Source organism: Saccostrea echinata, unplaced genomic scaffold, assembly GCF_033153115.1.
Source record: "Saccostrea echinata isolate AGI-Se365-2 ecotype Australia unplaced genomic scaffold, CSIRO_AGI_Sech_v1 ptg000109c, whole genome shotgun sequence".
NCBI lineage: Eukaryota > Metazoa > Mollusca > Bivalvia > Ostreida > Ostreidae > Saccostrea > Saccostrea echinata.
Window position 1 is genome coordinate 40,021 of NW_026889858.1, and position 17,300 is coordinate 57,320.

At 32.3% G+C, this 17,300-nt stretch overlaps 1 protein-coding gene across 1 annotated transcript in view; it reads left to right on the forward strand.

Moving 5' to 3' along the window:
- Positions 1-16,933, forward strand: part of LOC133177266 (ABC transporter F family member 4-like) — a gene marked incomplete at its 5' end in the record, with an annotated part of 55,152 nt that extends 38,219 nt beyond the window's left edge. The window contains 5 exons of the mRNA XM_061312334.1: positions 7,124-7,201; positions 7,460-7,537; positions 15,196-15,273; positions 15,532-15,609; positions 16,872-16,933. Of these exons, the coding sequence (XP_061168318.1) occupies positions 7,124-7,201; positions 7,460-7,537; positions 15,196-15,273; positions 15,532-15,609; positions 16,872-16,933 (374 nt within the window). The remainder of the gene's footprint in view (positions 1-7,123; positions 7,202-7,459; positions 7,538-15,195; positions 15,274-15,531; positions 15,610-16,871) is intronic.
- Positions 16,934-17,300: the final 367 nt, after the last annotated feature.

Below are 17,300 nucleotides of genomic sequence, written 5' to 3' on the forward strand. Positions count from 1 at the left end.
TAATTTCAACAAGCAGTGTTGTAGTTGGTAGGATAATAAAACCTCAAATAAGAGAATTAGGTTTGGTTTTGGAATCAGTTTATCAGCTCACCTGAACTGAAATCTTAAGTGAGCTTTTCTGATCACATCTTGTCCAGCATCCGTCTGTCAGTCTGTATGTCCCTCTGTCTGTCCGTTAGTCTGTAAACTTTTCACATTTTCATCGTCTTCTCAGGAACTTCTGGGCCAATTTCAACAAAACTTGCCACAAAGTATGTTTTAGTTAAGGGGATTCAAATTTGTTCAAATGAAGGGCTATGCCCCCTTCAAAGGGGACATAATTATGAATTAGTAAAAAACAAAGCCATGTTTGGTCATATTTATATGGAATCATCATCAGGTAGTGTATCTTCAAGTTTATAGAAATCATGACCCCCAGGGGTAGGGCGGGGCCACAATGACTGACCATTGTTTTAAAAAGAAATATAGAGGACAATTCTTTAAATAACTTCCCAAGAATAAAAAAGCCATGATTGGTCATATTCATTTGGAAGCATCCTCAGTTAGTGTAGATTCAAGTTCAAATCATGACATGACACCCGGGGCTTGGCAGCGTCCACAATGACCGAGCAAAGTTTCACATTGAAATATGTAGGAAAAATGTATTAAAAACTAAAGAATAGCAAAGCCATGATTGATCATATTTATACGGAAGCATTCTCAGTTAGTGTAGATTCAAATTTGTTTCAACCACCACCCCCGGTGGTTGGGCAGGGCCACACTGGCTGACCAAAGTTTAACATAGAAATATATAATAAAATTCTTTAAATATTTTGTCGAGAATAGCAAAGATGTAATTGGTCATACATATATTTATATGGAAGCATTCTCAGGAAGTTTAGACTCAGGTTTGTGCAAATCATACCCTATCCCCTTTAAGGAATGGTTGGGACTTTTTTGGGTTTAAACTTTTCAATAATTAACTAATTTTTGCTTTTATGCTAGCCACAGTGCTGAGGTGAGCAATGTGGCCCATGGGCCTCTTGTATTAGATGCAATGATATTAATTTTAAAAAAAAAAATATTGAACTATATTCATAGTGAAAATGTTATTGACTGATTTTCATGCTTGATGTATGGTTTCTAAGTGGAATGTAAAAAAGTTTTTAAGCTGTTTTTTTATTTATCTTAGTATCTCCTTTAAACAGAAAAGATAAAAAGAGAATTAGGACTCTTAGGTATAATTTTTAAAATGTTTTACAGATACGCCAGTGAGACAGAATATATGTATCGAGGATGATGAAATCCCTTCAAGTCAACGATGAAAACACCGATATCGTATGGTCAACGAAGCGAAGAAGTTATGAAAACAAAAACATAGCTTTATCAGGAAAAATGGGTTTCAATTAAAATGACGCTGATTGCTTGTTTTAACATGACGGTTTTTTTGACATTTTTTTAAAATAAAGTTAAATCTTGTCTTGAACATGATGCTTTGATTGAACATTAAAGAAATGTTTAATTAATTTTGTTAGAAATTTCATTTGGAATATACAAAAAAAACTGGAGGTTGATGTTTGTTTGTAAAGACAAAAGTTCCATACTTTGAAGAAATAAATTTGAGCAATCAGTTTATTTAGTTAAGGAATGATTTGTTATTGAACTTGATCAATTTTTCAAAACCTAAATGAGGAGAAATTATGTTGAAATCTAGCAAGATGTTTCTAGATAAATACTATGAAAGCTGATGGTCTAGTTATCAGAATAGGGTGGATTTTTTCCCTCAAAGAAACTTTATTAAAAACTTCCTGAACAATGTAAAATATGTGAGTGATTGATTGAATTTTTCGAAAATTGTTCACTCATATGGAGATGTCACCATTTGCTGGTAGAGAGCAGTATATTCTGTACTATACTCGACACTCAGGACTACTGAGCAGGGAGGGATCTTTTTCGTGCCAGCACCTACTGCGACACGGGACTTCGGTTTATACGGTCTCACCAGAGGAACCGGTGTACATGTCCCACAGTTGGATTCGAACTATCGAGTTCAGGATCAACACCTCACTTCACGATTTATAGAGAAGACGCTCTCAGTCAAATGCTGACTGAAGTTTTTCATATTAATTGTTAGTCCATTATTTATATACTGAATTGACGACAGATTCCCCCCCCCCCCATTATTTCCTGATCATGACAACGAGCACACGGCGGTTGTGACCGCTCGGCAGGGGATGCTCACTCCTCCATGGAATCTGATCCCACCTCTGATGTTTCGGAGGTCCGTGTTTCCTCTGCTCTTATTTTGTATATTGTTTAATGGACTTTGAGATTGAATACTGCTCGTTATCTCCATATCCTTCTCTAACATTTCACAACCCGGGCGACTTTAGATATGAGGTTGAGAATATAAAATTATTTTAACCTTTGATTGCAAGACTATGAGTAAAGATAAATCAGCCAAAGAAACAAAGGGGTTGACGTGAAGGTTGTGATAATGCTTAAGGAGAATCCCAAAGAATATCCCCAAAGCTTTTAATTTTATAGATCTCTGTTTCAATCCTTTTAAATGATGGTTTCTGCATTGAAAGGCACACATTAGCTCTTAATAATTTAATAGAATTAGTTTCCTATTTTAACAAAATGGGGAAAAAAAATTACATCAAAATTAGATGTTTCTTGTAAAATATTTGCTATAAATCAATGCATCACATGGATACCTAATAAAATATGTAGAGAAAAGTCGAATAGAAATTTTTAGAAATAGAAAAAAAAATAATTAAAATAAAACAAATAATTTTTTTTAACTTGTGTTTAAATTCTTAAAACTAGGCACAACTGGAGAAAAACATGTTTGTTAATCATATTTTATAAGAAATGGGCATGAAAGTTTAAAATTTTACAGAAACATATTTTTTTAAAGTTTGGCCAATCCTGATGAAAAATAAACCGATCCCAACCAGAATTGTACATTTATTAGATATAAATAACATTTCTCGAAGAAAACTCGTCTCATTCGGTATAATAGGAGTTTAAAAAAAATTGAACTTGACAATCAAATATATTCTTTAATAGTAAATCCATGAAAAAGGCAATAAACTAGTTTTGTAGTTATTATGTTGAAATTTTGATGAGGATCGGTGTAATTTTGATCGGGTTAAATAACAAATTTTAAAAAAATTATTTTTTCCCCTAAATTTTTGCAATTTCAGTTCAATTTCTCTTTAAAATGTGATTGGAAAACATGTTCTCTTAAGTTATGACTAGTTTCATGGTGTTTTTAACCATAGGTTTAAAAATATTTCACAAATGATGAATTTCAATTTCATAAATAATTGGTATAAAATTAATTTAAAAAGTCTTTGCAGCATTTCTTTGTATATTTTATTAGACATTTATATGATGCATTCATTTACAGCAAACTTTTAAGTAGAAAACATCTGATTTGGATATAAATACTTTTTTCTTTATTTTTCTTTAAAAATATACAAAAGAAAAAATCAGAGCTAATATCGGCCTTTTAATGCCTCATACCATTCTTTAAAAAGGATGCCACAAAGATCTATAAAAGAAAGAGTTGGCCTGGCATTCCACTTTAACATTTGTTCTTAATCTTAAACTAAATATTATATGTAATCCAAATTCAAACCTTAATTTGAATCTTAACCTAGAAGTAAACCTTCACTTTTACGTCAATCTTAATCTTCAAACCTCAAGCTTATCCTTAATCTATCTCTTAACCATAAACTAAACTTTAACCATAACTTAAACCTAAATCACAACCTTAATTTATCATCAATTTAACTCAAACATATTTTTACTCTTTAACCCATCCTTAACTCTAATCTGAATCTTAATCTTAACCATAACATTAAATTCAATCTTAAACCTAACCTGAATCTGAAACCTAATGGTTACCTTGATAGTAAACCTTCTTATGTTAACCCTTTTCAAAAATGAAGATTTGTTTGATTAGTTACCATATCAAGATTCCACTCTGAAACAAGAACTAAAATTTAATCTAAATCTTCAACCCCTCATTAACTTTTAAACCTTCCTTTAATATCAATCTTTAACCCTAACCTTAACCTTTATCTTCAAACCTAACCTTAACCTGGTATCTTAAACCTAACCTGGTATCTTAAACTTAACCTGGTATCTTAAACCTTACCTGGTATCTTAAACCTAACCTGGTATCTTAAACCTAACCTGGTATCTTAAACCTAACCTTAATCTTAAACCTAACCTGGTATCTTAAACTTAACCTGGTATCTTAAACCTAACCTGGTATCTTAAACCTAACCTGGTAGCTTAAGCCTAACCTGGTATCTTAAACCTTACCTGGTATCTTAAACCTTACCTGGTATCTTAAACCTAACCTGGTATCTTAAACCTAACCTGGTATCTTAAACTTAACCTGGTATCTTAAACTTAACCTGGTATCTTAAACCTAACCTGGTATCTTAAACCTAACCTGGTATCTTACACTAATCTGGTATCTTTAAGTAAGATATAAAATATTGTTTTCCGGTTTTTGTTAACAAGAAAAGGTAATACTTTGGATATTGATCATTTTACTAGATCTTATTTTTCTTAAACTTGTTGAAAACATTAGGTCTAGAAATATCAAATAATTGAAACGTACTTTTTTCATTGGGGTCATAATTCTTCGAAATGTCTAATTTTTAATTATGTTCCATGCGCAGATCTTGAGGGGGTGCGGTGGTGGGTCCGCCCCCCACCCCCCTCCGTTGAGTTTTTAGAGATATTAAACTGATAAAAAAAAAAAAAAGCAAATAAAAAGTTACCTTTAGACCGCCACGACTTAAAACGGAGACTACTTTTGTGACGCAGACCCAGTTTAAGTTTGTATGAGAAGTAATAGATATTAAAGCATTAGAATTCATTACTTGTCAGCAAATATCTGTCAACCCCCCCCCCACCCCTCGTCTACCTATGATTTTCACGTTTGTGCGTGTGCGTGTGTGTTGTTGTTTTTTTTTTTTTCGCTTATCAACAAATTTCTCTCAATCACTCCACCCCCCTCCAGCTATGAAATAGTAATTTCACGTTTGGCAACTTTTATTTTGCTTGCCAGGAAATTGAAGAGTTAAAATGGATTGTTTTTTACTGTGGTCCCCCCCCCCCTTCTTGGAAAAAATCCTTGATCCAATCCATGGTAGAAAATTACGCTGGTATCTTAATACTCTCTTTATATTGCATTATTTTTGCACAAAGTTTGTTGTACAAATGTCCGCGAAAAAAATTGACTTCAGGGTTAGGGTTAGGGTTAGGGTTAGGGTTAGGGTTAGGGTATAGGAGGTTTTACGAAGATTGCTCCGGAGCCATCTCGTCAATGTCACTTTCTGTCACGTGATTTCAGTAGGCGTGGTTATTGTTTTTTTAATTTAAATACTTTGTGTAGCGAAACTATTAAAGTTTATTTCGTCATTTCCATCATACACTTTGGCTCAGTAGGTAGAACAGCGGACTTCAGATTAAGGGGTGCCGGGTTCGATTCCCGATGGGATCGTTCATTTTATAGCTCTTTTTATTTTTTTTTTAAGATGAAAGTCGCTGATTAATTACAGATCTTTTCGAGTCAAATATTAGTATATATTGAGATTTTATACCCTTTTGTCCAAAGCTTGCTTCGAAATCATTTGTTTGGATATATAGAGAGATTATTGAAATCACAAGGAAGCAAGTGTTACAATAAAAAAAATAATAATTTCATTTCGTATAACAAGAATAATTCTCTGCCGCTCCCTAACCCCTCTTTTCTATCATGCAGTTTGGTACAACTCTTACTCTAAAGAATGTTTATTAGCATATTGATGCAGCTTTTACTCTTTGTTAGGGGTAGGCTAATGGGGCTTTTATTGTAACTCAGTTGCATCTTGTCAATGCCAAAAAAAAAAAAAATCACGTGATAATTGTAGGTCCAGTTTTACTGAGAGATATTTTACCATAGAGAGTTCCAGAACCTTTACGTCAGTTCTATTTTTATTGTCACGTGCATACTTGTAGGTTTGAGCCGCCATTTTACTAAACGAGACAGTAGGAAGATGTCAAAGAAAGTCGAAGAACCCGGTAAGTGGAATAGAGGAAAAGGAATCTTTTTTTTTAATGCTGGAGATTAAAATATTTTCTTAGAATGAGAACAAACTTCAATATGTGGTTGAAAAATGACCGATTTAATAAGAAATAAAGTAGTTTTAACGATCATCAAAATTAGAGATATAAATAAGAGAAAATGACTTAAGTTGAAGATATAAGTAATACCGTATTGAAAGGGTCACAGTGAAGACCCTGATCCGAAGTGTAAAAATTGCGTAATGAAACATGCAAATAAATAAATATCTTCTCTTGACCCGATAATATGAGTCATGAAATATTGACTTTGTCCATGAGGGGAATTTATTGGAATAGACAATTCTCTTGAAAACTTCTTTACGTCAACTGTATTAAACTGAAAATTAATTCACAAAATATATATATTCCGTGGTAAATTTGTTTTCTTTTAAATCTCAAGTCATACTTTGTATGTGATCTTAGTACCAAACTTAAATCTTTACATAAACCATTATATCAAATTAACCCTAACCCTAACCTTAACCTTAATCTTAACCTCAATCCTAACCTTAATATATTTACCCCTTAAATCTCACTGAAAGAACAGAATAATGTAAGCACATACTGATTACTTCATTAGATTTTCATACAATGATGATCCAAAACAAATAATTTCTTCGCTTAGAAACATGAGTAAGTAATAATTATGAGGAAGATTTCAAGTTAAACTATATTTAATTAATAGATGAATCTCGACTCTCTAAACCTGGAAAAGAGGAGATGAAAGAAAAGCAAGAAAAGAAGATAGAAGGTAGATCAAAACTTATCAACAATTAGTTATCATACTTTATGAATTCTGTTTAATTTCATTCAAAGGACAACAAGCAATGTGGTAGTTGGTAGGATGATAAAACTCCAATTAGAGTTTTTGATTTGGTTTCGGTTTAAACTTTATGCAATGAAATTAATGTAAAGAATATTGTTTGAACTATATTCATGGTGAAAATATAATTAACTGATTCTCATGCTTGATGAATGATTTCTTCAAAAGAACAAATGAAATTTTCAGATCCTGTCTCATCCACAAGTGGAATGGAGCAAGGAAAAGAAGAGGACTTGAAAGGAAAGCAAGAAAGAAAGATTGAAGGTAGACCAAAGCTTATCAACAATTAGTTATCAAACTATATGAATTCTTTTTATTTCATTCAAAAGACAACAACCAATGTTGTAGGTGGTAGGATGATAAAACTCCAAATTAGAGGTTAAGTTTTGGGTTCAGTTTAAACTAGATGCAATGAAACTAATGTAAATTAAAATTATTGAACTTTATTCATGATGAAAATATAACTGACTGTTTCCCATGCTTGATGAATGGTTTCTTCCAAAGAACAATTGAAATTTTCAGATCCTGTCTCGAGCACAAGTGGAATCGAACAAGGAAAAGAAGAGAACTTGGAATTAAAGCAAGACAGAAAGAATGAAGGTAGACCAAAAATATAAGTTTAATTTCAACAAGCAGTGTTGTAGTTGGTAGGATAATAAAACCTCAAATAAGAGAATTAGGTTTGGTTTTGGAATCAGTTTATCAGCTCACCTGAACTGAAATCTTAAGTGAGCTTTTCTGATCACATCTTGTCCAGCATCCGTCTGTCAGTCTGTATGTCCCTCTGTCTGTCCGTTAGTCTGTAAACTTTTCACATTTTCATCGTCTTCTCAGGAACTTCTGGGCCAATTTCAACAAAACTTGCCACAAAGTATGTTTTAGTTAAGGGGATTCAAATTTGTTCAAATGAAGGGCTATGCCCCCTTCAAAGGGGACATAATTATGAATTAGTAAAAAACAAAGCCATGTTTGGTCATATTTATATGGAATCATCATCAGGTAGTGTATCTTCAAGTTTATAGAAATCATGACCCCCAGGGGTAGGGCGGGGCCACAATGACTGACCATTGTTTTAAAAAGAAATATAGAGGACAATTCTTTAAATAACTTCCCAAGAATAAAAAAGCCATGATTGGTCATATTCATTTGGAAGCATCCTCAGTTAGTGTAGATTCAAGTTCAAATCATGACATGACACCCGGGGCTTGGCAGCGTCCACAATGACCGAGCAAAGTTTCACATTGAAATATGTAGGAAAAATGTATTAAAGACTAAAGAATAGCAAAGCCATGATTGATCATATTTATACGGAAGCATTCTCAGTTAGTGTAGATTCAAATTTGTTTCAACCACCACCCCCGGTGGTTGGGCAGGGCCACACTGGCTGACCAAAGTTTAACATAGAAATATATAATAAAATTCTTTAAATATTTTGTCGAGAATAGCAAAGATGTAATTGGTCATACATATATTTATATGGAAGCATTCTCAGGAAGTTTAGACTCAGGTTTGTGCAAATCATACCCTATCCCCTTTAAGGAATGGTTGGGACTTTTTTGGGTTTAAACTTTTCAATAATTAACTAATTTTTGCTTTTATGCTAGCCACAGTGCTGAGGTGAGCAATGTGGCCCATGGGCCTCTTGTATTAGATGCAATGATATTAATTTTAAAAAAAAAAATATTGAACTATATTCATAGTGAAAATGTTATTGACTGATTTTCATGCTTGATGTATGGTTTCTAAGTGGAATGTAAAAAAGTTTTTAAGCTGTTTTTTTATTTATCTTAGTATCTCCTTTAAACAGAAAAGATAAAAAGAGAATTAGGACTCTTAGGTATAATTTTTAAAATGTTTTACAGATACGCCAGTGAGACAGAATATATGTATCGAGGATGATGAAATCCCTTCAAGTCAACGATGAAAACACCGATATCGTATGGTCAACGAAGCGAAGAAGTTATGAAAACAAAAACATAGCTTTATCAGGAAAAATGGGTTTCAATTAAAATGACGCTGATTGCTTGTTTTAACATGACGGTTTTTTTGACATTTTTTTAAAATAAAGTTAAATCTTGTCTTGAACATGATGCTTTGATTGAACATTAAAGAAATGTTTAATTAATTTTGTTAGAAATTTCATTTGGAATATACAAAAAAAACTGGAGGTTGATGTTTGTTTGTAAAGACAAAAGTTCCATACTTTGAAGAAATAAATTTGAGCAATCAGTTTATTTAGTTAAGGAATGATTTGTTATTGAACTTGATCAATTTTTCAAAACCTAAATGAGGAGAAATTATGTTGAAATCTAGCAAGATGTTTCTAGATAAATACTATGAAAGCTGATGGTCTAGTTATCAGAATAGGGTGGATTTTTTCCCTCAAAGAAACTTTATTAAAAACTTCCTGAACAATGTAAAATATGTGAGTGATTGATTGAATTTTTCGAAAATTGTTCACTCATATGGAGATGTCACCATTTGCTGGTAGAGAGCAGTATATTCTGTACTATACTCGACACTCAGGACTACTGAGCAGGGAGGGATCTTTTTCGTGCCAGCACCTACTGCGACACGGGACTTCGGTTTATACGGTCTCACCAGAGGAACCGGTGTACATGTCCCACAGTTGGATTCGAACTATCGAGTTCAGGATCAACACCTCACTTCACGATTTATAGAGAAGACGCTCTCAGTCAAATGCTGACTGAAGTTTTTCATATTAATTGTTAGTCCATTATTTATATACTGAATTGACGACAGATTCCCCCCCCCCCCATTATTTCCTGATCATGACAACGAGCACACGGCGGTTGTGACCGCTCGGCAGGGGATGCTCACTCCTCCATGGAATCTGATCCCACCTCTGATGTTTCGGAGGTCCGTGTTTCCTCTGCTCTTATTTTGTATATTGTTTAATGGACTTTGAGATTGAATACTGCTCGTTATCTCCATATCCTTCTCTAACATTTCACAACCCGGGCGACTTTAGATATGAGGTTGAGAATATAAAATTATTTTAACCTTTGATTGCAAGACTATGAGTAAAGATAAATCAGCCAAAGAAACAAAGGGGTTGACGTGAAGGTTGTGATAATGCTTAAGGAGAATCCCAAAGAATATCCCCAAAGCTTTTAATTTTATAGATCTCTGTTTCAATCCTTTTAAATGATGGTTTCTGCATTGAAAGGCACACATTAGCTCTTAATAATTTAATAGAATTAGTTTCCTATTTTAACAAAATGGGGAAAAAAAATTACATCAAAATTAGATGTTTCTTGTAAAATATTTGCTATAAATCAATGCATCACATGGATACCTAATAAAATATGTAGAGAAAAGTCGAATAGAAATTTTTAGAAATAGAAAAAAAAATAATTAAAATAAAACAAATAATTTTTTTTAACTTGTGTTTAAATTCTTAAAACTAGGCACAACTGGAGAAAAACATGTTTGTTAATCATATTTTATAAGAAATGGGCATGAAAGTTTAAAATTTTACAGAAACATATTTTTTTAAAGTTTGGCCAATCCTGATGAAAAATAAACCGATCCCAACCAGAATTGTACATTTATTAGATATAAATAACATTTCTCGAAGAAAACTCGTCTCATTCGGTATAATAGGAGTTTAAAAAAAATTGAACTTGACAATCAAATATATTCTTTAATAGTAAATCCATGAAAAAGGCAATAAACTAGTTTTGTAGTTATTATGTTGAAATTTTGATGAGGATCGGTGTAATTTTGATCGGGTTAAATAACAAATTTTAAAAAAATTATTTTTTCCCCTAAATTTTTGCAATTTCAGTTCAATTTCTCTTTAAAATGTGATTGGAAAACATGTTCTCTTAAGTTATGACTAGTTTCATGGTGTTTTTAACCATAGGTTTAAAAATATTTCACAAATGATGAATTTCAATTTCATAAATAATTGGTATAAAATTAATTTAAAAAGTCTTTGCAGCATTTCTTTGTATATTTTATTAGACATTTATATGATGCATTCATTTACAGCAAACTTTTAAGTAGAAAACATCTGATTTGGATATAAATACTTTTTTCTTTATTTTTCTTTAAAAATATACAAAAGAAAAAATCAGAGCTAATATCGGCCTTTTAATGCCTCATACCATTCTTTAAAAAGGATGCCACAAAGATCTATAAAAGAAAGAGTTGGCCTGGCATTCCACTTTAACATTTGTTCTTAATCTTAAACTAAATATTATATGTAATCCAAATTCAAACCTTAATTTGAATCTTAACCTAGAAGTAAACCTTCACTTTTACGTCAATCTTAATCTTCAAACCTCAAGCTTATCCTTAATCTATCTCTTAACCATAAACTAAACTTTAACCATAACTTAAACCTAAATCACAACCTTAATTTATCATCAATTTAACTCAAACATATTTTTACTCTTTAACCCATCCTTAACTCTAATCTGAATCTTAATCTTAACCATAACATTAAATTCAATCTTAAACCTAACCTGAATCTGAAACCTAATGGTTACCTTGATAGTAAACCTTCTTATGTTAACCCTTTTCAAAAATGAAGATTTGTTTGATTAGTTACCATATCAAGATTCCACTCTGAAACAAGAACTAAAATTTAATCTAAATCTTCAACCCCTCATTAACTTTTAAACCTTCCTTTAATATCAATCTTTAACCCTAACCTTAACCTTTATCTTCAAACCTAACCTTAACCTGGTATCTTAAACCTAACCTGGTATCTTAAACTTAACCTGGTATCTTAAACCTTACCTGGTATCTTAAACCTAACCTGGTATCTTAAACCTAACCTGGTATCTTAAACCTAACCTTAATCTTAAACCTAACCTGGTATCTTAAACTTAACCTGGTATCTTAAACCTAACCTGGTATCTTAAACCTAACCTGGTAGCTTAAGCCTAACCTGGTATCTTAAACCTTACCTGGTATCTTAAACCTTACCTGGTATCTTAAACCTAACCTGGTATCTTAAACCTAACCTGGTATCTTAAACTTAACCTGGTATCTTAAACTTAACCTGGTATCTTAAACCTAACCTGGTATCTTAAACCTAACCTGGTATCTTACACTAATCTGGTATCTTTAAGTAAGATATAAAATATTGTTTTCCGGTTTTTGTTAAAAAGAAAAGGTAATACTTTGGATATTGAAGTATGAGAAGTAATAGATATTAAAGCATTAGAATTCATTACTTGTCAGCAAATATCTGTCAACCCCCCCCCCCACCCCTCGTCTACCTATGATTTTCACGTTTGTGCGTGTGCGTGTGTGTTGTTGTTTTTTTTTTTTCGCTTATCAACAAATTTCTCTCAATCACTCCACCCCCCTCCAGCTATGAAATAGTAATTTCACGTTTGGCAACTTTTATTTTGCTTGCCAGGAAATTGAAGAGTTAAAATGGATTGTTTTTTACTGTGGTCCCCCCCCCCTTCTTGGAAAAAATCCTTGATCCAATCCATGGTAGAAAATTACGCTGGTATCTTAATACTCTCTTTATATTGCATTATTTTTGCACAAAGTTTGTTGTACAAATGTCCGCGAAAAAAATTGACTTCATACATAGCGTAAATTAATAAGACGCGGTTAAAACACATCCACCTTAAATAAATGGTTTGGTTTAAAATAACTTAAATTTGATCAAAATAAGAGAAAGAAAAGAAATACAATTAACCATACAATGATGATCCAAAACAAATAATTACTTAGCTTAGAAACATGAGTAAGTAATAATTATGAGGAAGATTTCAGGTTAAACTATATTTAAATAATAGATGAATCTCGAATCCTAAACCTGGAAAAGAGGAAATACGATATCCCATGTTTATTCCTTTTAAGATTTTAAGAACTGATGCTGAACAAATTGCTTTCAGGGGAATATATATTACATTTTACCCCTCTAAATAATGTAATAAGATCATTTGTAACAGTTATAGCATATTTTATTTTCATTCTTGGTTCTTTTTGTTTAATAAAGTTGGAAAGTTATCGCTGAAGGTTACAAAATAACTCTTCTGCGCGTCTAAAACAGAGAAGATTTCCAATACACGCCAGCTGCGCGGTTAGCGTCATCATATAGAACAGTCTAAACACACAGTGTCTCGAACGCAGCAGATTACGGACGGAAAGGGAAGAAAACGCTAAAAGGTAGGCAATTTATTTTTTCGGAGAATAATTTAGAATTTATATTTTAAAATAGTTTCTTCGACGGAAAATTTCTTTGGTATGTATACTCCAAAATCACATATTTTCGTGTGTCAAATTGAATTTGTTCTTCGGGTTTTCATTTCATGGTTCGATGACAAAGAATTATTTAAGCTTCAACATTTTGGACAAAGAATTATTTAAGCTTCAACATTTTTTTCATTTCGTAGATGAGGGTTAGGGTTAGGGTTAGGGTTAGGGTTAGGGTGTAGGAGGTTTTACGAAGATTGCTCCGGAGCCATCTCGTCAATGTCACTTTCTGTCACGTGATTTCAGTAGGCGTGGTTATTGTTTTTTTAATTTAAATACTTTGTGTAGCGAAACTATTAAAGTTTATTTCGTCATTTCCATCATACACTTTGGCTCAGTAGGTAGAACAGCGGACTTCAGATTAAGGGGTGCCGGGTTCGATTCCCGATGGGATCGTTCATTTTATAGCTCTTTTTATTTTTTTTTTTAAGATGAAAGTCGCTGATTAATTACAGATCTTTTCGAGTCAAATATTAGTATATATTGAGATTTTATACCCTTTTGTCCAAAGCTTGCTTCGAAATCATTTGTTTGGATATATAGAGAGATTATTGAAATCACAAGGAAGCAAGTGTTACAATAAAAAAAATAATAATTTCATTTCGTATAACAAGAATAATTCTCTGCCGCTCCCTAACCCCTCTTTTCTATCATGCAGTTTGGTACAACTCTTACTCTAAAGAATGTTTATTAGCATATTGATGCAGCTTTTACTCTTTGTTAGGGGTAGGCTAATGGGGCTTTTATTGTAACTCAGTTGCATCTTGTCAATGCCAAAGAAAAAAAAAAATCACGTGATAATTGTAGGTCCAGTTTTACTGAGAGATATTTTACCATAGAGAGTTCCAGAACCTTTACGTCAGTTCTATTTTTATTGTCACGTGCATACTTGTAGGTTTGAGCCGCCATTTTACTAAACGAGACAGTAGGAAGATGTCAAAGAAAGTCGAAGAACCCGGTAAGTGGAATAGAGGAAAAGGAATCTTTTTTTTTAATGCTGGAGATTAAAATATTTTCTTAGAATGAGAACAAACTTCAATATGTGGTTGAAAAATGACCGATTTAATAAGAAATAAAGTAGTTTTAACGATCATCAAAATTAGAGATATAAATAAGAGAAAATGACTTAAGTTGAAGATATAAGTAATACCGTATTGAAAGGGTCACAGTGAAGACCCTGATCCGAAGTGTAAAAATTGCGTAATGAAACATGCAAATAAATAAATATCTTCTCTTGACCCGATAATATGAGTCATGAAATATTGACTTTGTCCATGAGGGGAATTTATTGGAATAGACAATTCTCTTGAAAACTTCTTTACGTCAACTGTATTAAACTGAAAATTAATTCACAAAATATATATATTCCGTGGTAAATTTGTTTTCTTTTAAATCTCAAGTCATACTTTGTATGTGATCTTAGTACCAAACTTAAATCTTTACATAAACCATTATATCAAATTAACCCTAACCCTAACCTTAACCTTAATCTTAACCTCAATCCTAACCTTAATATATTTACCCCTTAAATCTCACTGAAAGAACAGAATAATGTAAGCACATACTGATTACTTCATTAGATTTTCATACAATGATGATCCAAAACAAATAATTTCTTCGCTTAGAAACATGAGTAAGTAATAATTATGAGGAAGATTTCAAGTTAAACTATATTTAATTAATAGATGAATCTCGACTCTCTAAACCTGGAAAAGAGGAGATGAAAGAAAAGCAAGAAAAGAAGATAGAAGGTAGATCAAAACTTATCAACAATTAGTTATCATACTTTATGAATTCTGTTTAATTTCATTCAAAGGACAACAAGCAATGTGGTAGTTGGTAGGATGATAAAACTCCAATTAGAGTTTTTGATTTGGTTTCGGTTTAAACTTTATGCAATGAAATTAATGTAAAGAATATTGTTTGAACTATATTCATGGTGAAAATATAATTAACTGATTCTCATGCTTGATGAATGATTTCTTCAAAAGAACAAATGAAATTTTCAGATCCTGTCTCATCCACAAGTGGAATGGAGCAAGGAAAAGAAGAGGACTTGAAAGGAAAGCAAGAAAGAAAGATTGAAGGTAGACCAAAGCTTATCAACAATTAGTTATCAAACTATATGAATTCTTTTTATTTCATTCAAAAGACAACAACCAATGTTGTAGGTGGTAGGATGATAAAACTCCAAATTAGAGGTTAAGTTTTGGGTTCAGTTTAAACTAGATGCAATGAAACTAATGTAAATTAAAATTATTGAACTTTATTCATGATGAAAATATAACTGACTGTTTCCCATGCTTGATGAATGGTTTCTTCCAAAGAACAATTGAAATTTTCAGATCCTGTCTCGAGCACAAGTGGAATCGAACAAGGAAAAGAAGAGAACTTGGAATTAAAGCAAGACAGAAAGAATGAAGGTAGACCAAAAATATAAGTTTAATTTCAACAAGCAGTGTTGTAGTTGGTAGGATAATAAAACCTCAAATAAGAGAATTAGGTTTGGTTTTGGAATCAGTTTATCAGCTCACCTGAACTGAAATCTTAAGTGAGCTTTTCTGATCACATCTTGTCCAGCATCCATCTGTCAGTCTGTATGTCCCTCTGTCTGTCCGTTAGTCTGTAAACTTTTCACATTTTCATCGTCTTCTCAGGAACTTCTGGGCCAATTTCAACAAAACTTGCCACAAAGTATGTTTTAGTTAAGGGGATTCAAATTTGTTCAAATGAAGGGCTATGCCCCCTTCAAAGGGGACATAATTATGAATTAGTAAAAAACAAAGCCATGTTTGGTCATATTTATATGGAATCATCATCAGGTAGTGTATCTTCAAGTTTATAGAAATCATGACCCCCAGGGGTAGGGCGGGGCCACAATGACTGACCATTGTTTTAAAAAGAAATATAGAGGACAATTCTTTAAATAACTTCCCAAGAATAAAAAAGCCATGATTGGTCATATTCATTTGGAAGCATCCTCGGTTAGTGTAGATTCAAGTTCAAATCATGACATGACACCCGGGGCTTGGCAGCGTCCACAATGACCGAGCAAAGTTTCACATTGAAATATGTAGGAAAAATGTATTAAAAACTAAAGAATAGCAAAGCCATGATTGATCATATTTATACGGAAGCATTCTCAGTTAGTGTAGATTCAAATTTGTTTCAACCACCACCCCCGGTGGTTGGGCAGGGCCACACTGGCTGACCAAAGTTTAACATAGAAATATATAATAAAATTCTTTAAATATTTTGTCGAGAATAGCAAAGATGTAATTGGTCATACATATATTTATATGGAAGCATTCTCAGGAAGTTTAGACTCAGGTTTGTGCAAATCATACCCTATCCCCTTTAAGGAATGGTTGGGACTTTTTTGGGTTTAAACTTTTCAATAATTAACTAATTTTTGCTTTTATGCTAGCCACAGTGCTGAGGTGAGCAATGTGGCCCATGGGCCTCTTGTATTAGATGCAATGATATTAATTTTAAAAAAAAAAATATTGAACTATATTCATAGTGAAAATGTTATTGACTGATTTTCATGCTTGATGTATGGTTTCTAAGTGGAATGTAAAAAAGTTTTTAAGCTGTTTTTTTATTTATCTTAGTATCTCCTTTAAACAGAAAAGATAAAAAGAGAATTAGGACTCTTAGGTATAATTTTTAAAATGTTTTACAGATACGCCAGTGAGACAGAATATATGTATCGAGGATGATGAAATCCCTTCAAGTCAACGATGAAAACACCGATATCGTATGGTCAACGAAGCGAAGAAGTTATGAAAACAAAAACATAGCTTTATCAGGAAAAATGGGTTTCAATTAAAATGACGCTGATTGCTTGTTTTAACATGACGGTTTTTTTGACATTTTTTTAAAATAAAGTTAAATCTTGTCTTGAACATGATGCTTTGATTGAACATTAAAGAAATGTTTAATTAATTTTGTTAGAAATTTCATTTGGAATATACAAAAAAAACTGGAGGTTGATGTTTGTTTGTAAAGACAAAAGTTCCATACTTTGAAGAAATAAATTTGAGCAATCAGTTTATTTAGTTAAGGAATGATTTGTTATTGAACTTGATCAATTTTTCAAAACCTAAATGAG